The sequence below is a fragment of the Anoplophora glabripennis genome, unplaced genomic scaffold (genome assembly GCF_000390285.2).
Source record: "Anoplophora glabripennis isolate ALB-LARVAE unplaced genomic scaffold, Agla_2.0 scaffold1476, whole genome shotgun sequence".
Taxonomy (NCBI): domain Eukaryota; kingdom Metazoa; phylum Arthropoda; class Insecta; order Coleoptera; family Cerambycidae; genus Anoplophora; species Anoplophora glabripennis.
In genome coordinates, this window is record NW_019417579.1 from 1919 (window position 1) to 26522 (window position 24604).

The 24604-nt window shown below is 38.1% G+C and overlaps 1 protein-coding gene across 1 annotated transcript in view; it reads left to right on the plus strand.

Annotated features, from left to right (window-relative positions):
• Window positions 1-1598: 1598 nt before the first annotated feature.
• The window catches only part of LOC108915790 (ran-binding protein 9-like), a gene marked incomplete at its 3' end in the record, with an annotated part of 49578 nt that continues 26572 nt past the window's right edge, over window positions 1599-24604 (plus strand). The window contains exons 1-4 of the mRNA XM_023456421.1: window positions 1599-1679; window positions 1740-1937; window positions 3704-3854; window positions 10234-10424. Of these exons, the coding sequence (XP_023312189.1) occupies window positions 1599-1679; window positions 1740-1937; window positions 3704-3854; window positions 10234-10424 (621 nt within the window). The remainder of the gene's footprint in view (window positions 1680-1739; window positions 1938-3703; window positions 3855-10233; window positions 10425-24604) is intronic.

Here is a 24604-nt window from a genome sequence, read left to right on the forward strand (position 1 = left end):
TTTTCAGAGTAGGGAATACATAGACACGTATGGGACATATTTCTAAGCAGATAATGTTATCTTGTGGCTTTCTATGATTTTTTTAATAATGATGTTTTTGGAAAATTGTACTAGGGATTTTTTTATTAGAAATTTGACAACACTGCGTTATTCAGCACCATTTAAAATCCAAATATTTCCTTTTTCAACTAAACCACCTTGTAGTTCTATACATTTTTAATCCTTTTTTTATTCTGTTTAGATACGTTTAATAACGTTTCTTCGTTAATCTGATTACAAGCTTATGTAATTCGAGCACACAGTTCTTGAAGATTACGTGATCGATTCCTATACACAATGTTTTTCAAATGTGCCCATAGAAAAAAATCTGCTGGTGTAAGATCAGGTGTTTTTGGTGGCCAGTTAATTAAATTAAAAATTTGGATCTTGCATATAATTTCCTTGTGCCCAGAGACAGAACTCCAACCTCCTCTCTGCATCACCTGCTTCTAACGTGTGCAGGTATTGGACTTTAAATGGCCTACTATTTCTTTAAATGATTCCAAACTGTCATCCAAAATCCCTAATACAATTTTCCAAAAACATCATTAAAACAATCATAGCATGCCATGAGATAACATTATCTCCTTAGAAATATATCCCATACGTCCCTACTGCACTCCCTACACTGAAAAAAATTGATATTAAAATCGCCTCACCCTGTAAAATTCTACACTGGTGTTCCGGATCAAATCTGTACACACTGTAGACATGATGGCTATCCAGGAAACCAAATTCAGCGAGACCTTCCCAATCTTCATTTCTGACTATGACATTTACTGACAAGACAGATACCCCATCCGGGGTACTCATAGTAAAGAACCACTATCCGCTGCAGGGGCCCTAAACTCAAATCACCGAGACCGTGATGATAGCGGTGAGATGGCTACAGCATGGATACGTTGCGGTGGTGTCCTGTTATCTCACCCCTGACTCCCAATACTTGACACAGATCTAGACCAAATTCTATCCTGTCCCCAGACGATTGCCATCGAAACTTCAACGCGAAGTCCCCCATATCCTACAGCAGAACCACGACACAAGAGGGTGGACCCTGCTGAACAACCAAAACGCATACTACGACATAACAGTACTCGAACCCACAGAAATGTTCTACAGACCCATCAGCCTCCCCAACGTATTAGAGATAGCCATCCTAAAATCCATCCCGCTAATTGCCCAAATATCCATTGAATACGAAGGGTTTATCGCCCACAATTCAGTTACGTTGGATTTGGAGTGGATACAAATATGAGAGGGCGCCTTCACGAGGAGGTTCACTGACTGGGGGCGTTCCCGAGCAGAATGCAAAGGAGCACCCCGCTCCCCATCATTGAAACCACCCATGACCTGGAGGCAGCAGTCCTTTCACTAGAGACAGACATTAAAAACACACTGTTGCAAACCACGACAGAGACAATAGTCCCCCGACTGAAAACTCTAGGGGCGTGCCACACCCACATCCCTCAACCAAACACGACTGAAACCTACTAAACAAACGGGTGAAAGTAGCCCTGGATGAGCAGGCTCAGGAAAACTGGGCCAGACACTTGGAATCGATGGATCCTCAAGACAACAGCCTCTGGAAAACGCAGAGGGCCCTGCGACTGCCCGCCCCACGCATAATTCCCCCAATCCACGTAAGTAGGGGGGTCGATGCTTTTGCCGACAGCCTGTAACTGCGGTGTAGACTGCCCCAGCTGCCCGACGAGGACGAGGAAGTCGATGTGGCGGCCAGGGGCGCGGGCCGACGCGTCAGCAGAAAGGCAGACAATGACATCATCCAGCCAGCAACCCTAGACCAACTCAGACAAACAATACGACACTTAAGAAACAGAAAAGCCGGACCCAACCAAATACACAAGATTACACTAAAAAGACTATCACACATCATCATGGTCTCATGTCTCTATTCAACATAACAAACGCCACACTTAGACTCAGACATTTCCTTCATGCTGGAAAACAGCAAACGTAATACTTATCTCCAAACCCAACAAATGACCTTTTCACATTTACCGACACTGACACCGGCACATCAGCACAGCACCGATACCGACACGATATCGGCAGAATATTTGAACATATGCAACAACACGGCACATGCAGTTGCCGTGTTGTTGCATATTGTCTTTTTCTTTTCACCTTCAGATAATTGTTCATATCCACCCTCCAAATACTGATATATTTCCAGCCAACTTTTGTTCTGCAGAATTTTGTTTTTGTTATTTTCATTGGTTTTATCCCAAATACAGGGCTTAGATTCCAGTAATTGAATTAGTGTTATTATATCGTATTTAAAACCGGCCATTTTTGTTAGTTTTAACCAAAAAATTCCACACCACTGACAAAAATCAAATAAAAATATTTAAAAAACCGCCGACGACGCAAATGGAGTGACTCGCGCCATTATTCTATGGCTAGAAATTGGCCTCAATGATTTGGGATCGAGGGGGATTATCCCTCTTTATCCTGCCTCATCTCGTGTAGGCCTGGACAGCCTTCGTAGGTGGGCCCCATCCGTCGTCTACCCCGACCGCAAATGCGGCCGGTGTAGGCGCTTTGTGGGACCTCCTTTTGTCCTGGCTGGGCCCCGCCGGCTAGGGCCCTTTCTTCTGGCGCTCTTCTTGCTTCGCCGGCTCGTCTGTGTAAACCCCGGGGGTAGTGTCATGTTTATGTGTGGTATGGTTGGGTAGGGTAGTGCGGCTATGCAGCCTGGGATGCGCTTTGCTAAGGTGGCCCTTAGGCTAGCGCGGGAGGGGAGGGGTAAGGAGGGTATGGGGGGTGTGTATGTGTGTGTGTGTGTGTCGTTGTCTTCGTTTCTTGATCCTGGCTGTCTCTGAAACAGAAAAGGTTAGCGGGCAGGGGGGGGGGTCATTGGGGTGGTCACCCAGGGTCAAAAAGTTGGTGTCTAGGTCTTTTGTGTTTGTCGGTCACGTCGGGTACGTAGTCAACGGCTTGCCTGAGGAGGGGATTGTCATGTCTAGCGGCTACGTCAAATCGTTTCTCCGCGTTTTGTCTTATTGTCTGTGTAGCGTTTGTGTATTGTAAGTCTCGTAATATGTCAGTGTTTCTTACGTACCAGGGCGCGTCGGTGGCCGTGCGGAGGGCTATGTTTTCCACAGCCTGTAATGACTTTAAGTGGCTTTTTGCCGCGTGACCCCACGCCGTGGAGGCGTAGGTTAGCTGCGGTTGAAGTACCACCTTGATAAGCGTTCGCTTATTCCTTAAACTGAGGGTGTTTCCACCTTTGAGTAAGGGATAGAGCCTAGCCCTGGTGGTCTTCGCTCGCGCCACCGTCTCCACGATGTGCGGTTTCCACGTGAGACGCTGGTCCATCGTCACGCCCAGGTATCGTGTTTGTCGATTCCAGGAGATAGGTTCCTGGGATAGTGTCAGTCTGTCGAGGTTTTGTGGGATTTTTCGTTTGGTAAAAAGGATAGCCGAACTTTTGTTGGGATTAATTTTGACTTTCCACCTGTTGCACCAGGTTTCAAGTTGGTAAGGAGTTTTGGAGGAGGGAGACGGAATATCTAGGATCTACGGATTGGGATGTGATTGTCAGGTCGTCGGCGTATAAGTATAATGGAGTGACTGCTGCTCGCCGACACGTAGTTGCCTGTCACGACGTGATACCGATATATCGACGAGTGTGAAACCACAGATTACGCATCCACCGACATCGTTGTCCTGCCGGTGTCGTGTGGGTCAGTGTGAAAATGGCCAAAGCACCTTCCCGGCCAGCTACCGATGGTTGGGGTTGACGACGGATAAGGCCCACCTTCACCTTACAGCGATGAGGCAGGGCAAAGAGGGTTAGTCCCCCTCGGTCCCATATCATTTAGGCTATAGACAACGCTAATCAATACCGGCGGGGCGCGAGCTGTATAAGCAGCCGTTCCGTAGGTACTTCACGATGCATGCGCATCGACACCGCTGCTATAAACGAAGACGAGGAGTTCGAGATAGTGGCTGAGCGCGCGGCCCGACGCGTCGACAGAGAGCCAGACAATGACATAATCCCCCCCGCAACACCTGACGAACTAAGACTGACAATACGCAGACTTAAAAACAGAAAAGCCCCCGGACCCGACAATATACATAACACGACACTTAAACGACTACCACACAAGGGCCTCATGGCCCTACTAAACATAACAAACGCGACACTCAGACTAAGACACTTCCCTACCCGCTGGAAAACAGCAAACATAATCCTTATCCCAAAACCCAACAAAGATCACACCATCCCATCCAACTACCGGCCCATTAGCCTGCTCCCGGCTATGAGCAAAGTGGTAGAAAAAATTATCCTAACCCGTCTAAGAACCCACTCCCAAGAACTGCAAGTCATTCCAGACGAGCAGTTCGCCTTCCGACCCAATCACTCCACTGAACTCCAAATCCTTCGCCTTACCGAGCACATCACGGCGGCCTTCAACAGGGGACAGTACACTGGTGCTGTCTTCCTGGACGTCGCAAAGGCCTTCGATACGGTTTGGCATGAAGGCCTACTGATGAAAATGCTCACCAACCAATATCCCATATCCTTTACCAAACTCATAAAATCCTACCTACACCACCGAAAATTCCGCATCCAAATCCAAGATTCCCTTTCCACCACCCGTCCCATGGAGGCCGGTGTCCCCCAGGGCACCGTCCTGTCCCCACACCTATACACCATTTACAACTCCGACATCCCACATCCCCCCAACACCAACATATACTTATACGCCGACGACCTGACAATCACATCCCAATCCGTAGATCCTAGATATTCCGTCTACCTCCTCCAAAGCTCCTTAGACCAACTTGAAACCTGGTGCAACAGGTGGAAAGTCAAAATTAATCCCAACAAAAGTTCGGCTATCCTTTTTACCAAACGAAAAATCCCACAAAACCTTGACAGACTGACACTATCCCAGGAACCCATCTCCTGGAATCGACAAACACGATACCTGGGCGTGACGATGGACCAGCGTCTCACGTGGAAACCGCACATCGTGGAGACGGTGGCGCGAGCGAAGACCACCAGGGCTAGGCTCTATCCCTTACTCAAAGGTGGAAACACCCTCAGTTTAAGGAATAAGCGAACGCTTATCAAGGTGGTACTTCAACCGCAGCTAACCTACGCCTCCACGGCGTGGGGTCACGCGGCAAAAAGCCACTTAAAGTCATTACAGGCTGTGGAAAACATAGCCCTCCGCACGGCCACCGACGCGCCCTGGTACGTAAGAAACACTGACATATTACGAGACTTACAATACACAAACGCTACACAGACAATAAGACAAAACGCGGAGAAACGATTTGACGTAGCCGCTAGACATGACAATCCCCTCCTCAGGCAAGCCGTTGACTACGTACCCGACGTGACCGACAAACACAAAAGACCTAGACACCAACTTTTTGACCCTGGGTGACCACCCCAATGACCCCCCCCCTGCCCGCTAACCTTTTCTGTTTCAGAGACAGCCAGGATCAAGAAACGAAGACAACGACACACACACACACACACACACACACCCCCCATACCCTCCTTAACCCTCCCCTCCCGCGCTAGCCTAAGGGCCACCTTAGCAAAGCGCATCCCAGGCTGCATAGCCGCACTACCCTACCCAACCATACCACACATAAACATGACACTACCCCCGGGGTTTACACAGACGAGCCGGCGAAGCAAGAAGAGCGCCAGAAGAAAGGGCCCTAGCCGGCGGGGCCCAGCCAGGACAAAAGGAGGTCCCACAAAGCGCCTACACCGGCCGCATTTGCGGTCGGGGTAGACGACGGATGGGGCCCACCTACGAAGGCTGTCCAGGCCTACACTAGATGAGGCAGGATAAAGAGGGATAATCCCCCTCGATCCCAAATCATTGAGGCCAATTTCTAGCCATAGAATAATGGCGCGGCGCGCTGCTATAAGACTACTGAAGGTGCCGATAGTGAAGAACGGCGAAAATTTTGGAAGCAATGGATGTGCCCAGTTGCAAGGACCACTACGGAATGTCTCAGAGGATCACCATTATCTGAGGAATGATTACGTTCGTAGCGGCCTTAGACTCAATAAGCGCTGAAAAGATCAGGGTGGGTTTAGGGGTTTTAATAGCGGGTCCTTTTCCACAGAATCTAGCCCAAAACAACAAGGGCAAATCAAAGTTTCATAACTAAGACTAAGAAAGTAAAAAGTAATTTTGAAATTGGCAGCGACCAAGTACACGGGCCATAGCATAACAATCCGAAAAACTATTGTACTGTAAAAAAAATTATATGACAGCAAGTAAAATTTAGAATTTTGAATAATTATTCTGTTGAATTAAAAAAGCAACTTGTAACTCTTTCAAATTAAGTAGGCATTGTCAGGAACAAAAAAATATTTTATTTTGTTGGTAAATTGAATTTTTCTTATAACATCAAAAAATTTCATTCGTTTTGTTCAGAACTAAAATCTATGTCACTGTACCAAAGGGCCCGTCCCAAACCTTATGGGATATGGCTTCCGGTTAAATTGGCTGAATTTTTTATATATTATGGGTTCTGAGAAACCTACCAAACCACAAGCAGGCTAACCCACATAACCCTAGAAACAGCGAGTTTAGTTACTTATTTTTCTTGAAATAATTAAATTCCACATCACAAGCATGCTAACCCGCCTACCGCCTGTCCCATCTAATCCCTAGAAATCATCTCTACTAAACCACAAGCAGGTTAACCCATCTAACCCTGCGAACAGCGAGTTGAGTCGCTTATTTTTCTTGAAATAATTAAATTCCACACCACAAGCATACTAACCCACCTAATTCCTAACCCACCTAGCGCTTAGAAACCACCCCTACAAAACTACAAGCAGGCTAACCCACCTGAGAACAGCGAGTTTAATTGCTTATTTTTCTTGAAATAATTAAATTCCACACCATAAGCTGGCTAACCCATGTAGCCCTTAGAAACCACCCCTACCAAACCACCAGTAGTGGTTTGTGGTAGCTCGTAGTGCGGAATTTAATTATTTTAAGAAAAATATGTGACTAAACTTGCTCTTCCCAGGGTTAGGTGAGTTAGCCTGCTTGTGGTTTGGTAGGGGTGGTTTCTAGGGGTTAGGTTGAGATAGGGAGTAGGTGAATTAGCATGCTTGTGGTGTGGTTCAAATTTCAAACCAAATGAGTCTCGATCTTGGTAGTTTGTGTAGTTTTGTGTTTTGTAGTCTGTCTCACTCATTTGTATTGTGCAATCTATGTGCCGGATAGTTATATTATTTACTTTTACTTAACACAATATTGTTAATTATTTTAAAAAGTGTACTTCCTGTAGTATGGCTACAGAAGCTGGATTTGTCCAAGGGCAATCTGCAATTTCAATTAAAAATAAAATTACAATAATTTTTTTGTCTTCCGGTATTTTATTGTGGTGTAATACAGTTATCAATGCACATGACTTTTGAGTTCAATAAAAAATATTTGTAAAGTAAATAATCACTTCTTACCCTCTTCCTACATGCCACCATTCTATGGCTAGAAATTGGCCTCAATGATTTGGGATCGAGGGGGATTATCCCTCTTTATCCTGCCTCATCTAGTGTAGGCCTGGACAGCCTTCGTAGGTGGGCCCCATCCGTCGTCTACCCCGACCGCAAATGCGGCCGGTGTAGGCGCTTTGTGGGACCTCCTTTTGTCCTGGCTGGGCCCCGCCGGCTAGGGCCCTTTCTTCTGGCGCTCTTCTTGCTTCGCCGGCTCGTCTGTGTAAACCCCGGGGGTAGTGTCATGTTTATGTGTGGTATGGTTGGGTAGGGTAGTGCGGCTATGCAGCCTGGGATGCGCTTTGCTAAGGTGGCCCTTAGGCTAGCGCGGGAGGGGAGGGGTAAGGAGGGTATGGGGGGTGTGTATGTGTGTGTGTGTGTGTCGTTGTCTTCGTTTCTTGATCCTGGCTGTCTCTGAAACAGAAAAGGTTAGCGGGCAGGGGGGGGGGTCATTGGGGTGGTCACCCAGGGTCAAAAAGTTGGTGTCTAGGTCTTTTGTGTTTGTCGGTCACGTCGGGTACGTAGTCAACGGCTTGCCTGAGGAGGGGATTGTCATGTCTAGCGGCTACGTCAAATCGTTTCTCCGCGTTTTGTCTTATTGTCTGTGTAGCGTTTGTGTATTGTAAGTCTCGTAATATGTCAGTGTTTCTTACGTACCAGGGCGCGTCGGTGGCCGTGCGGAGGGCTATGTTTTCCACAGCCTGTAATGACTTTAAGTGGCTTTTTGCCGCGTGACCCCACGCCGTGGAGGCGTAGGTTAGCTGCGGTTGAAGTACCACCTTGATAAGCGTTCGCTTATTCCTTAAACTGAGGGTGTTTCCACCTTTGAGTAAGGGATAGAGCCTAGCCCTGGTGGTCTTCGCTCGCGCCACCGTCTCCACGATGTGCGGTTTCCACGTGAGACGCTGGTCCATCGTCACGCCCAGGTATCGTGTTTGTCGATTCCAGGAGATAGGTTCCTGGGATAGTGTCAGTCTGTCGAGGTTTTGTGGGATTTTTCGTTTGGTAAAAAGGATAGCCGAACTTTTGTTGGGATTAATTTTGACTTTCCACCTGTTGCACCAGGTTTCAAGTTGGTCTAAGGAGTTTTGGAGGAGGGAGACGGAATATCTAGGATCTACGGATTGGGATGTGATTGTCAGGTCGTCGGCGTATAAGTATATGTTGGTGTTGGGGGGATGTGGGATGTCGGAGTTGTAAATGGTGTATAGGTGTGGAGACAGGACGGTGCCCTGGGGGACACCGGCCTCCATGGGACGGGTGGTGGATCTTCCTACATAAATAATTTAAATTTTATAACTGCAATTTGAATAAATGTTTTTGACAGTTTATAATGGCACAAGCACACACATGATCCATTATAGAAATTAAATTATTGTCAACACAAGCATATGGTAGCAGTATGTTAAAAATTTTCTTTTGAAGCAAAATTTATTTAAAGTGAAGAAAATTATTATAAAAGTATGTTTCTATATCTAAAACCCCTTTAAACTTAACTATTAATATGTAATTAATTATTGAAATATTGAATATAATTAGTAATTCAGTAAATCAATGTTATCGCCAAAATGGTTTGAATACAATCTTTGCTTTAGGTATCCCCATAAGAAATAATTTAATGGGAACAAGTCGGGTTGAAATATTAGTTTTTGCTATCTATTTCTGCCAAATGAAAATTATTGAGAATTTCCAAATACGAATTTTGATTAAGATTTTCTTCTAAAATGTAAGAACCAATTATTTTATTATACATTACACCCGACATTTACTTTTTTTAAATTTTTGACTATTGATATCAATCAAAAATTTGGATTATCTTTAGCCCAGTATCTACAATTTTGGGAGGAAACCACGCCATTCATCACCTCATTGTTAAACAAAATCCAAACGACGACCATCTCCATCAAGCAGTTTATGATTAAACTCTGGATGGAAAGATTTTGTTTATACTAAAATGAGATCTTGATGTTTTCTTACCTTTTTCTGAGTGACATCTTTGGATTGTCTTGTTTAGAGTTCATAACTACAACAGTAGCAGCTTCGTTATCATTGTATCCTTTTTTATCTTTTTAATATTCTTTACATCAGCAGGTATCAAATTTTATAATTAGCTTGTGAACTGTTCTAGTAGTTACAGTTACATTGGGACACTTTTCATTAAAAATTTGTATTGCATATGGATATGAAACGTTACTCCAGGGTTAGCATTGTTAATAAAAATTATTCGGAGGACACTTAATAAAAATAAATATGTTGACTTTGACATCGATAAGGAAATATCCATAGTAATTATATGATATGTAAGATAGTTAAAAATTGTGGTGTCTTTTTATTTGCAATATGTAATTTTTGTTCTTTTCTGACAATACTCAAACAACTTTGTTAAATACAGTTTTTAATGAAAACAAAAATTAAATGCACTTTGCTTAGCGAAAATTTCACATTTTGAAATTTTTTGGAAGCCTTGTATGTCTTATTGTATATTATTTGATTACTGCCCATGGCTTCTCAAGATAAGCAAAACTTTTTATCAAGAATAACTTTTCTCAAAAAATCAACAATAAAATAGTTCACAAGAGTGCGGTACCCCATCAGGGGTAGTAAAATTTTTTTGTTAAAATGACCATAAAATAAAAATGTCTTGAACTATATCCATGAATGTACTTTACTACATATTGTTCTAGGTTGGGACAAACAATCATATGGATATCATGGAGATGACGGACATTCATTTTGTTCATCTGGGACTGGACAGAAATATGGACCTACTTTTACAACTGGAGATGTTATTGGTTGTGGCGTAAATCTTATTGACAACACATGTTTTTATACAAAAAATGGACACCATCTAGGAACGGCTTTTACAGATTTACCTGTAAGTTGAACAATAATTTCCAATAGAATTTTCAAAAATATGAATGTCTTTTTAAAAAGACCGTTTAGAGAAAATTATTTTAACTTGGTTTTCTGCTTTATTATCAACTAAAGGCTGAAACATAGTCGATCTGTATAATTTAGTTCCAGCTTTCGATGTATTATTCAGTTCTGCTAGAGTTACATAAATAGTGCAAGTTTATGAATTTCTTGGAACCATTTTTACAGAATATGTATTTCCATTCAATTATATACCATATCCATCAGGCTCAGAGACCCATAGAAGTGTTATGAAAAGTATATTGCACCCTAGGAATAAACTTGCTGGCCAAAAGTTGTACTTTCATAATTAATTACTCAAGTATTATTCACATAAAATAGAGAGAATGGGGTGAGGGAAGAAATGATTTATGCACGTGTTATATGTGTGACGTAAATAATTGTTTTAATACTCAAATATTCTGTATTACTCAAAGCTTGTATGTACATGAAATTACTCCTGTGCTTTACCTCTCGATGGCATCTATGGTTGAGGTTATGACATGGTTGTTGTTAATCATTTGTCAATAATTTCCTTTTAATTGAAATTTGATATTAAAATTTTAAATATCCCATTAAAATATGATTATTATTATTTATTTATTCCTTCAAAAAAATTTTTTACATTTTTTACAGGAAGAGTTCTGTAACAAGTGGGAAAAACAAAAATCTTATAATACAATAATACAATAACTATACAAACTTGGGAGAGTAAGAAAAATCAAATACACTAATATTACAATTGTATAATATAAAAAAAAGAAAGAATTAAGCAAGTGAGTTATGCATGAATTCAAACATGCCTCTAGCATTTATGATCTTATCACAGCTGTGCCTATGCTCAAACAAGTTCAATTCAGCAATCATTTCATAGGGAATAACGCCCTGCTGAGAAACGCGACAATTGTTCATTCAGAGTCACTACCAATAACCAAGGGCAACTTTGACATTTTTTGTTACAAACACTGTTAGACTGCTACTGCCTCTACCACGACTCTTGTCTTTTACAGAACTAGAGAAAGATATTATAAAAGGAAACCAAATGTGGGAAGTTTAATGAACTGGAAGTATGCCACGTTTCACACAAACACAAAATGTCAAACCCCTTATTTATTCTAAGAAAATTATCCAAATTTTTCAAATCCTCTACATTCCATAAAATAATATCTAGTGGTTGCTATTTTGACATTTTTGATGAATTGTCCAAGGATATCAGTTTGGTCAGTTTTATTCCCTTTACTGGTCTAGGAGAATTATCTTCATCTCTGGTTCTGTTATGGTTCTCCACACCTCTAGTAACAATCTTAGGTACATTATTAACATATTTAATAGTTAAGTTGGATTCACCGTTCGTTCTGTTTGCGTGTTTCTAGAAATTTCAGCTGATATTTTATGTTTATTGCGGAGAACAGTTATTACACTGTCTGTTTGATAATTGTTCTTTAAATGGTTTGGAAATATTGTGATTGCTTCCAACACATTGACCTCCAATTATGGTAATCAGAACAAAGATGACTAAGAATATCATTCACACCTGCAATATCCTGCTCGACATCATTATTAAGAGGAAGACCAAAAACCATGAGATTATATTCACGTCTAGTACGTTCTTCAGCTAAATGGGATTCCAAACCAACATCATTTATTCTACCTTCAAGGGTTTCGATTTTGTCATGAAGAGATGAATTTTCAAGGTTCAGTTCCAAAATCTCCAAAGTATGAGAAGACAGTTGAGCATTTAGAATTTCAAAATTTGAGTTACATTTTTCCACAGACTTAAAAAGCACATTAAGTGAGTAATATTAAGTGAAGTAATTTTAGGGGAAGAAGACTTAGAAGTAAATGGTTTTATTTGCTCTATGAATTATAACAGAGCTGGCAAATTATCACATTGGTCTGTGCATGATCCAAAGAGCCCAACGATCCAGACACTATCCACGCCCTGTGAACTATTTCGCTACATGTTGAGCATTGGACTTCATCCTTGGTTTTAATGGAAACGTTACAAATTCTACATGTGTGCAGTTAAATGTGAAAAGAAAATAAACGATGATAAATAGATTTATATAAAAAAGTTTTGCCAGTATTGCAAGCAAAAAAAGAACTGTGTCAAAAACAGAGTTCAACAATTCACATATATCACTTACTTGTGTTATAATAAATATGTTTAACTTCAATCAAATAAAACACATAAATAACTGCAATATTAAGGAGCTAATATCAGACGTGCATGCGTATTGTATGAAAGTCAACACAGAACTCTCCATCAAAATATGATTGCAATAGAACTTGTGATACTAATTGCAGTAATTCAAAAAGTAAAATGGAAGGCATAACTTACGATTAGATAAAAACATCATATTAAAAATAAATTTTTTGTAGAAACAGTTGCACAAAAATATGATATTAACGACTTTAAAAGTCATTGTAGACTAACAAAGGCAAATGTTGAGATACATACCGGGTGTTTCACCTAAGTCGGATTCTTCATAACCCTATCATTTTAAATCAAATAAAAAATGTTTTATATGAAAGTTCTCTGGAATTATATTGGGTGCTCCGTTTTTTCTAGACGATACATAACTTCGTTATTTTAAATGGAACACCTTCTATAATGTGCTTTTTAGGATTCCTCGCTTAATTTTAGGTTGACCGATATATTCGACTATTTTTGGAAAAAATCACGATTTCAGCTCTCTGAATAAATCTAAGTAGCGCCTAAACTAAAAGAGTTAGGAACATGCGGTTTAGACAATTCGTTTCAGCGCAAATTTCTCTATCTTTTACATTTTTGGAAAAAATTAAGTCATTCAGGACTGGAAATATTAAGACCTACATTTGACAATCTTAAAAGAGGAGTAACTTTTTTTTCAAATGGAATGACCCAAATTAATTTCTATTGTTGAATACCAAATTATATGTCCTTTGATATTTTGTACCTATTAAAATAAGATCAATAAGTACTGCCTCATGAATACGTAAATAATACATGTAAATGTTTTATCTTTATATATATTTTTACCTAAAAAGTTTTTTCCTGGGTTTTTTCTAACCCAATTGGATTACCAGCACTAATTAGTTCCCACTTTTAGTGTTCCTTTATTAACTCAACTGAACGTTTTGAGTTATGTTCCATTGGCGGGTAGCAGAAGTTTTGAATATAAAAAATTGTACCTAAAAAACTAAGAAGTTTTGAAAAAAAATATTAAGCAAAAGTTGTTATATTTGATAAGTTAATGCATTATTAAAATTTTGCATCTATTTCTAGGGCACTCTTATCTTTTTTTTTCGACAATGTGAGAAAGAGAAATAGCACCCTATGTGTTATTTTTTTGGGATCCTCAACCTTTTCAATGTCTCATAACTTTTTTTATTCACATGCCTATGATAATTTACATTTTTAAATACAAATTTGTTTTTAACCATTTTTCTCTTGTGAATTTTTTAACTTTCAGAGTAAAACACGAAAATCTTCGGTCTTAAGTGCACTGAAGTATTATTCCGGAAGTTAACGACCGATTTCATTACACCATTTCTACAAGTTTCATTTTTTTTTTGTATGAGTTGTATCCGTGTAACATATAATAGTAATATGAACAACTGCCACCGCGTCCCCAAGATGCGACGGAAGGTTAAAAGAGGGTTACAATTACAGCAAAGAATTACCAAAAAAATTATAGTTGCATACATTAAGCTTATTGTAGGTGTATTAGTTGAAACATAAACAGCTTAGAAAATATTGTTTACCACCTAAATTTCACAACAAAACTCGGATAGTTATTCTAGATCTTTTACCATGAAAATTGAAACTTAAATATATTGATGAAATTCCCATAATATCAAAACCATTCATCTATATCACATTAATTAATAGAATCATCTGTTTCATTTAATATTACATTGAAATCCCCAATATCAGAATTATTGATTTCAGCATCGTCTTGTCCGTCTGATTGATATTGGTTTTACTCTATATTTGTTTCTTTATTTGTAAATATACAAATAATAATTTATTAACTACTACATAATTATTTTTATATAAATTTCTTTGTCATCGATGGGTTTCCACAATTGATCTCCTTCAAACAATTGAAAAACAAATTTATTATCTTATTCCTCTCAACCATAGTCAGTGGTAGAAAATTCCTTCGGGTTGGAAGTATGCTTCCAAAGATGTGCAATATATGATGTTCTTTTTAATTGCTTTTGCAGTTCTGCTTTGCAAGGTGGTAATAGGTACAGCTCCATCAACATTTTTGGTGTTGACCTAGAAGATTTCGTCGCCCCCATTTGTTTTATAGGTTTTCATGCCCATAAATTGGTTTAATTAAAATTTGTTTAAAAACGAAATGCAAATATCTCAATAATCAAGGGAGATATACAAACTTTTTTATGAAACGAAGGGCATTCTTTCATATTTTCAATACACAATGTCAGTAATTCTAAAGGCAAAAAAATTTTATTGATGGAATAGGGCATAACTGACATCCTATACAAGCAACGCCAAAATTAGTTAAAAATTCTTCTTTGTAATGTCAAAAAACATAATAGTGCCAATATTTTTGTTCATATTCTGACAGTTTTCAAAATGGTTAAATTAAACAATTAAAGTCCGCACTATTCAAATCTGGGAACCTGGGGGGCCATTGTTGGGGTCCACCACGGCCTACCTATCGGTCATGAAATGTGCTATTCTCTTGCTTCTCGATGGAAATGAGCTGGTGCACCATCATACATGAACCACATTCTATTTCTAGTTAAAAGTGGCACTTCTTCAAGTAATACGGGCAAATCCTCCTCTAGAAACCGACGATATGTACGGCCGTCTAGCCTTTGTGGCAGAAAAAAAGGTCCAATTAAGTGATTTTCAACAATTCCAACCCAAACATTCACTGAAATATGTTCTTGATTGTTAAAGTTCACAATTGCATGCGGGTTTTCTTCGGCCCAAACATGATTGTTATGGAAATTTCTTATAGCGTTTCTAGAGAAGTTAGCTTTGTCTGTAAACATTATTTCACAGTCAAACAAGGGATTTTGCGCAATTTTCTCCAAAAACCATTGACAAAAGTTGATTCGCAAAGGAAAATCTCGAGGAAGTAAGGCTTGGACCCGTTGAATATGATACGGGTATAACAGAAAATCGTGAAGAATTCTCCAAACTACAATGTGCGAGATATTTCCAATTTGTCTAGTGCTAATATTAGGATTTTCATCAATTGAATTTAAAACTGCTTCTTCAACTTCTGGAGTTCTAGTAGTCCGATGGGCACCTTTTAATTGATTATTTGGCTTAAAAGTACCTGTTTCAGCCAACGTTCTATGTATGTTTGAGAATGTTCGTCTATCTGGTGTGACTCTATTCGGGAAACGCTCTTGATATAATCGTTTAGCCTCTGGCGCTCTGCCATCAGCCAAGCTATACATGTAATGAATGTCCGCCAACTCTTGATTAGTAAACTCAGCCATTATCAAATAACACTGTACAGGTATTTTAAGTATCAAAATTGAGTTGAATGAACTGAACTGTCAAAATTAATAAATCACAACAGTAATCAACAACCACAGCCTACTAGGTAATCTTTATATCATGCTTTCTGTTTGGCTCAATGTGGGTTAGTATGTTGTTCTTTATTTTTTTGCTAAAAAACAGTGCAATATAAGAAAAAAACTCAAGAGATCTTTTTTATTACAAAATAAAGCACCATTTATACAATAATTTTTGTTTTTCAAAAATGCAGTGGCGTATCATTTTTTTCATTCAAAATAATGGGGTTGAAGTTAATTGGGACGCCACTGGTTAAAAATGAAAATTTGTTTATTATGCAAAAGACGTGTCTGCACCTAGTTTACACATACTAAGTTTTATAAAACTATCTAATTTAGTTTCGGAGTTATTAAAAAAAACAATTTTACAAACAGATATTCATCACCTTGTATATCAAAAATAAAGCGAAAACGGACCTATGTTTATATGAACTTTTTGTCTTAAAATCACACACAGATTAACACCCTTCAATATTGACATCCAATTATGAAACACCCTGTATATATAGGGCGAAAACTTGGTTGTTAAAAAGAGAAACGAAAAATAGAGGGACTAAACGAAAACGTAACGCATACATAGGTCCTTTGAGGAAAAGAGAACATGTTATAGCAACAAAAATAAGAATGATTTGTAGATATCGTTTAATTTTGTTTAGAAAGTAGTTTTATTGCATTTTCAATCTTCTAAGCTGTTATCTCATCTCTCAGCACAAAAAGTAGATGGATAGATGGGTGGATGGGTGGGTTTTATAGGTGGTACAGGTAGATGGATAAATATGTGTATTCATACATGAACGACTGGATAGAAAGATGTATGAATTCATAAATGGATGGGTGGATAAAAAGATAGATCCAGAACTCTGCAACACGAATTATGCCATGAACATGGCGTTTTTAAGCATTTTGATCTATTTTGTTTTTCAATTAAATTGGACCAGCTTGTGTGACTCTATGATGATAATTTGGAATTAAACGAGGAAAAATCATATGTTTAGTGAGATGGTAGAACAGGGTTCGTAGCGGCCGGGAAAACCGGGAATACCGGGAAAAGTCAGGGAATTCGTTATTCTTCATAAAAAACAGGGAATAGTCAGGGAATTTTAAAAATATTCATGAAAGTCAGGGAATTTGATGTTTGCAACTGGAAATTTTGTGAAAGCAGGTCCTGGGTTCTTGAAAGAGAAAATTATTTGTGGTTTTGAAATCTTTATAAGAGGTTCTTAGGGTATAAAAGGATGATGGGCTCCAGTCAAGAAAAAATTTAATGCATAAACACCAATTAGTATGTAAAAATGAACTACAAGTGACCTGGATTTTATTCTGAAAGACAGGGAAAACCTGGAAAAGTCAGGGAATTCATTGTTACTTTTGAACTATGAACCCTGTAGAATAATTTGCTTTGATCGTATATGACGGTTTTTGTGATTTTTGACTTGTTTTTTAAATTTTCCCGAAAACTCAGACCCGTTGGGACAAATCTGATGGCATATTTGGATTCAGCGGAAAAAAATACATGGAAATACATAGGTCTGAATACCAGATCCGATACTTTTTTTTTGTGGGGCTGTGTTATCTACAGAATACAATAAAAGATCAAATAATAAATGATGAAAATGAAATTACAAGAAAAAGTCAAACAGTTTGAAGATAAACCAGTGAGCCGTCATCAGCAATCTTACTCAAGTGTAGTTATGGCACCGCTTGTTAATAAAATAAAAGAGAATCATCCAACAATAATAATAAAACCGAAAGTGGGGCAAGATGGTAAAAAAACCAAATCAGATCTGGATAAAAATATTAATCCTATTGATTTAAAAATAAGTATAAAACAAGTAAAATCAACAAAAGCAGGTTCTTTACATATTGCATGTGAAACCAATTAAGAAAATGATATTCTAGAAAAAGCAGTAAGAGAAAAATTAAAAAGTAATTACCTCATAGAACAAGCAAAAATGATAAAACCTAGGATTAAAATTGTTAATTTTAATAAAAATATGACTAGAGATGAAATAGATAAAAGTATTGCGTATCAAAATAATTTAACAGAAGTGAGGACAACATATATTAAAAGAAAAAGAAAAGAGACTGCTACACTGTCTGTTGTGACTGCTCAGCGACAGCATTTAAACAAATTATGGATGAAAAGAAATTATGTATTGGATCGGAAAGGTATTTAGTGTATGAGGACTTGGATGTGCCGCAATGTTTTAACTGTCAAGGTTTTTATAAAAAAAAACAGGACAGTTGTAATAAATTGACATGTCTAAATAGCAGTGAGGAACACGAAGAAATTGTTTGGTCAAAAAAGCAATTGTGTTGTAAAAATTGTGTTACTTCAAATGAAAAATTTAATACGAAATGTAATGTAGAACATGCTGCCTCGGACCTATCATGTGCCAGTCTTGAATTTCAAAGGATGATCCTCCAAAATAAAACAGACTATTCTTCTGCATAATAGTGCTGATAGATGAAGATTTCCTTTTACAAAAACTTGAGGAGGTAACCGCTTGGGAAAGTATGTGTCTGTAAAAGATAGTAAATTTTTATTTAACACAAATTCTATTCGTAGTATGCAAGGAGTCTGGTAAGGGAAAGGTCATGTCAAAAATGAAGGGGTGTACAGGGGAGCTCAAAATAGTTGTAGTACTTCATAATTTTTTTTTCCTATCGGGCTTCATTGTGGAGTTATTCGCCTTCAAAGAATGAAGTTTGAAAAACAAATTCCAATTATAACTTCTAAGTCGTTACCATGACAACAATGAAATTTGGGCAATTAAAGTAAATCATGGTAATGTTCTTTTCCAAGTTTAAACGGATAGTCAATATGCCTAGATTATACAGAAGCAGACGAAATTATCCATTTGAATTTATGCATCTTTAACAGTGTTGCCAAATTTGACATTGTTCTTTCATAGTTCGATTCCTCTCTTACTTCGTTAAAAAAAAGGTATACCATATATCAGTGGATATCTTATACCGTTTTTGAGAAAATAGAATTTTATTAACAACATACATTTATTGTATCAAAAATGTGATACTAATATTTTTGTAAAAATCATGGCTTCTATAAAATTAAAAGAAAACATAAAACTGTTAAGTAATGTGTTCAATATGTGCACCTTGAACTTTAATGCATTTTCTAAAATTGCTCAAACACCTCTGCTGTACTCAAAATAACGTGGTGATCATTTCTAATGATGTCGGCGTATGTAATTATGCAACATAATAATTCTTCCCTACTATTTATAGGAGTATGATAAACATGACATTTAAGACGACTCCAAAGAAAAAAATCGAGGGGATTAAGGTCAGGAGACCGAGGCAGCCATGGAAAAGGACTACCATCTATTGGGAAATGTGGTATTTAAATAAGCCCTGCCCTGCTAAAATGGGTGGTGCACCATCGGGCATAAGCCACGTTATTTCAAATATTTAAAGGAACGTTTTCCGATAACGGGTTAAGGTGTTCTTGCAGTAAATCAGGGTTCGTAGCGGCCGGGAAAACTAGAAATACTGGGAAAAGTCAGGGAATTTGTTATTCTTCATAAAAAACAGGGAATAGTCAGGGAATTTTGAAAATATTCATGAAAGTCAGGGAATTTGATGTTTGCTACTGGAAATTTTGTGAAAGGCGGCCCTGGGTTCCTGAATGAGAAATCTATTTGTGGTTTTGAAACCTTTATAAGAGGTTGTTAGGGTATAAAAAAGATTATGGAGTCCAGTTGAGAAAAAATTTAATGCATAAACACCAATTATTATGTAAAAATTACCTGAATTTTTTTTTTATAAGTCAGGGATAACCTGGAAAAGTCAGGGAATTCTTTATTACTTTTGAACTATGAACCCTGTAAATGTAGGTATTTATGTGGTCCTCCTAAATAGTTTCCAATTATTCTCATCCATACATTAATGATAAAATTTTGTTAGTGTTTTGTCTGAATCATAGCATGGCGGTTTTCGTCACTTCAAATATGCAAATTCTTTTAGGAAAGTGATTGGCGTAGGTCCGAACAGTTTCAGAAGTACTACATTTTGCAAGTTCGTACATTAGATGAATATCTGCAAATTCTTCATAGTTAAAATCCTCCATGATATTGAATTAACAAATGGTGTCAAAATTGATTTATGACAAAAATGTAACTGCTAATTATACATACTTGTTGACACTCGTCCCAATTTCCAAGATTTTTGCAAAAATGTTAATATCGCATTTTTAAGTATGTTGTTAAAAGTTCGATTTTCTCAAAAACGGTACAAGATATCGACTGATATATGGTATAGCTTTTTTTAGCAAAGTAAGAGAGAAATCGAACTATGAAAGAAAAATGCAAAATTTGGGTGTATAAATTTAAATGGATAAATTCGTCTGCTCCTGTATAATCCAGGCATATTGAATATCGGTTTAAACTTGGAAATGAACACATCATGAATTACTTTAATTGCCCAAATTTCATTGTTGTAATTGGTAAAATTTTTTATGAAGTACTTCAACTCTTTTGAGCTCCCCTTTATATCCCTTCATTTTTGACATGACCTTTCTGGACACCCTGTATTTCACCTTAATATTCATAGAATAAGACAAAACTTTGAAGAATTACCTGCTACCCTTGTAATTTATGAATTAAATTATGATATTATTTTAAGTGAATGCCTTCGATTAAATAAATACCTACTATAAATCAGTTTAATATCCCTGGTTATAATGACTTTTTGCTAACTGTAACAAAAATGATGGTGTAATAATATTTACCAAGGCAAGTCTAAATACTATAACAAATAAAAAAGCTTGAATTAATATTTATAATATTTTCTTTTTAAAATAATTGCTGTATATAGACCCAATCCATCAAATATAATTTCTTTTAATTCATTCACCTACAAGAATTACAAATGAATCGGCTTCATACATTGACCATATTTTTGTAAAAAGTAGGCTGTAAAATTAAGTCGAATACACTTAAATACAGTGTTACTGATCATTATGCTGTAATAGTCCATTTTGGTAGGGATGTTACTGGTCATCTTCCAACTAATCAAATAAACGTCAAAAAAATTTCTAAAATAGATATAAATAAGTTCAAAAATTCAATAATAAATGAGAACTGGGATTGTATTTTGCAAATAAATAATTCACAACTTGCTACAGATGTGGCCTCAGAAATTGTGTTGCATCAGGCTCTTGTGGTAATCCTGTGATCAGTACAATGCCAGCGTGAAGTTTTTCGAAAAGAAATTAGCAATCTTGAGTCAGGTAAGATTTGCTCCAAGAATTTTCAGAAACTCGCATTGTTTTTTGACAAAGACGGTGTCGTCAGGGTGGGCGGTCGTCTTAAACACACAGAACTTTTCTTATGATGCTAAGCATTCATACCTTGTGTCCATCGTTTGACTGATTTGATAATAGAACAGATTCATCGTAAATATTTTCATCCTGGACTTTGAATGTTGCAATACTTAATTGCTCAACAATTGGATATTGTCCCCTCGATAGGCCATAAATCACGTCTTGTCCCGTTGTTATCGCTGCTTTTGAGCAAAGCCTCAATCTATTTTGCCGTCTATGGCTGATTCGCTTGCAATTCGAGTTTTTCGAATCAAGTGCTTCACTCGTAGTGGCGTTGATTTTGCCAAACCATTCTTGTTATCCCTTATCGTCGTGGTGGTAACCGACCAGTCAAGGCTTACATTTGCATTTTTGTGTGCATGGTCACAAAAGCCGTCCATTTGGAATTAGTTTCGAGTTTATCTTCAGAAGTCTTTTTGGTTGCTATGCGCCGATTTGGTACGCAGATGAAGATCCTACACTTCTGATGCCGTTCAAGATACTGGCATTATTTGACATTTCAAGCCCCCCTCCGCTCCTCACTTTGGTGGTTTGTGGAAAACCGGTGTACACTCTACAAAAACTCACTTGAAACGGGTTATTGGTAGTAAAATCTTGACCTTTGAAGAATTAGCTACACTGTTGACACAAATCGAAGCTGTTCTAAACTCGCGACCTTTATGCGCCCTTACTAGCGACCCCAACGATTTGAACGTCTTAACTCCGGTACATTTCTTAACAATGGAACCATTAAATTCCCCTCCGAACGAGGCAATGACTCAATTAAAACTAAATCATCCTGGCCATTGGCAACTGTTGAATAGAATGCGGCAAGACTTTTGGAGGAGATGGCAGTTAGAATACCTGCATACTCTGCAACAGCGGTCCAAGTGGACAACTGACAAAAATTGAGCTCATATGGGAGATCTTGTTCTAATCAAAAACGAATTGATTCCTCCTCTACAGTGGCAATCAGTACGTATCATGACTTTGTATTAGGGACATGACGGGAGTCCGCCAATTGCTGATGTTCAGACCTCTAAGGGACCTTTTCAGAAATCTTTGGTAAAACTATTCCCGTTACTGGCCCAATAAAATTTTGTGTTCATAATTTTATTCGGGAAGTACCCATTTTTAGTTTAGTTTTATTGTTTTTTTTTTTTTTTGTTGTATTCAAGTAAAAATAAGTAGCCTTATTTTAGTGGGCGTAATGTTCGGGTTAGTTATTTGTTTTTTTATTTTTTGAAAATTCGCGCACTTATAAGGCGAAGGTGGGGAGACTAGTTACCGCTTCCTCCTAATTCTCAAACTGTATAGAGAGTTAGTCGCAAACAAGTAATCAACCAGACTGCATGTGAAACGCTGCTAAAAGGTAGTTTAATTTGTGGTAGCAGACGCTATGCTTTCAAAGGTGGTTATTTCTGTGTGTAGCTGACTGCAGGACACGAGGCTGTAGATACCAAATCTAGCCTAAACTTCCTATGAACGAGGTACGGTCCAGAGGAAACCAGGGGTAAGTCCAACTGCTCTCGCCTAACGATTTAGTATCTCCTGCTGCGTACCACACTCAACAAGTGGTTTTCGCTATTCCCGAACACCTAGTATAAATAAATTTCATTTTCTATTGTTCCGACTCACAAGATCTGTGAAGGTGGATTACCAACCACCATAAAAAATATTAATATCTAGGCTCTCAGAAAGATGAATTGATTCATTTTGTACCGAAACATCAGAATTATGATCTACTTCAACAAGGAACTTGTTTCATGTATGTACAGTGCCGGCCCTTTGAAAGTGGACGACTCTTATAAGCAAATTGTCTATAATTGGCCTTTGTGAAGCCGACTTGAAAATGTGAGGTTCAAATCAGCTGTCATTATGTCAAATTTAATGTGTGTCTATCATACTAGTTCTAGTGAGCAAAACAAATCCAAATTAGCTAGCAAATTATTTATTTTTCTAATACATAAATATATTATACATTCTAACGGCCATTCATTCGCCATCAACGAGATCTAAAAATGAAACACTTTTCATAGTCAGAAAAATGCGATTCGTAAAGTTAGTATTTTGTCCAAGCACCATTTTTGTCTGTAACACTTTGCAATGTACATGGCATTGATAAAATTAATGTTCTTGTATAATCCTCATCAGTGATGTTATCCCATGCATTTTCAATTACCTTCCAAAATTCTTCGACGTTAGCTGGACGGAAGTTTCTGTCGTAATTTTTTTTCACCATATATCCCCAGACGTTCTCGATAGGAGTGAGGACAGTGGACTTTGAGGCCAAGGTAAAACATCTTGATGTGTGAATTGCACAATTATCCTGCTGGAAAGTGAAATTCTGAGGATACAGCGTGGTCATGGATGGCACCATAACTTTTTCCATTATGCGCACATAGCTCAGTCCATTGAGGCGCTCTTCTATCCTCCAACAAACACCAGGACCTTGGCAACTTATCCAAGCCCAAACGTTAATGGAGAATCTTCCGTTGCGCTGTGTGGGTTTCACATAAGGCTTAATAATAATACCTTATAATCTCTGGTGGGTAGACACGGACAGAACTATAGAAGTTGTCTGGGCTTCCTACAAATTGTCTTGCAAACTCTAACTCTGTTATTTATACTGGGGAGTCAAAGCAACTGTATTTGCGGCCACATAATTCTTGAGCTCCGAATCTTTCACCCGCTTCCTTGCAGTTCACACTGATCCAGGGAAATTCATCTCAAAGGACGCCGTTAATGCCATGTCAAAAGAATTTATTATTAGGTGGCGCTTACTTTTTGACGCCCACCTCCGTGAACATAACGTACGTGACCCTCCACAATCCATTTTACTTTGAGTTTAAGTATGCTGTTCTTGCATACATGCAGATCATCCGCAATGATCAATCATTCTGAAGTAAAGTTATAGCTCTCACTATTTCTCTGGTTCCGTTAAAAGCTGCATCTTGAATTACCAAGCAAATTACTAATGACACTGACATATAAAAACTAGGATTTTTCCTGTTGCCTCTGTCAAAGTCTCAAAAACGGGCGGAAAAATGGCTTTTTTGCGGTCACTCTTAGAAAGCCAGTTTCCAAATCCTTAATAATAAAATAATAATAATAAATGTTAATATCTCAGCCCACAAAAATAGGAATCGATATTTTTTAATAGCAAATGAAATTATTTCTATTTCAACAGAGAATTGGTTTCACAGGCTCAAGCCAAAGTGCTGTCGAACATCTTCAGAGATATTTGAATAAATGTAATATATATATATATA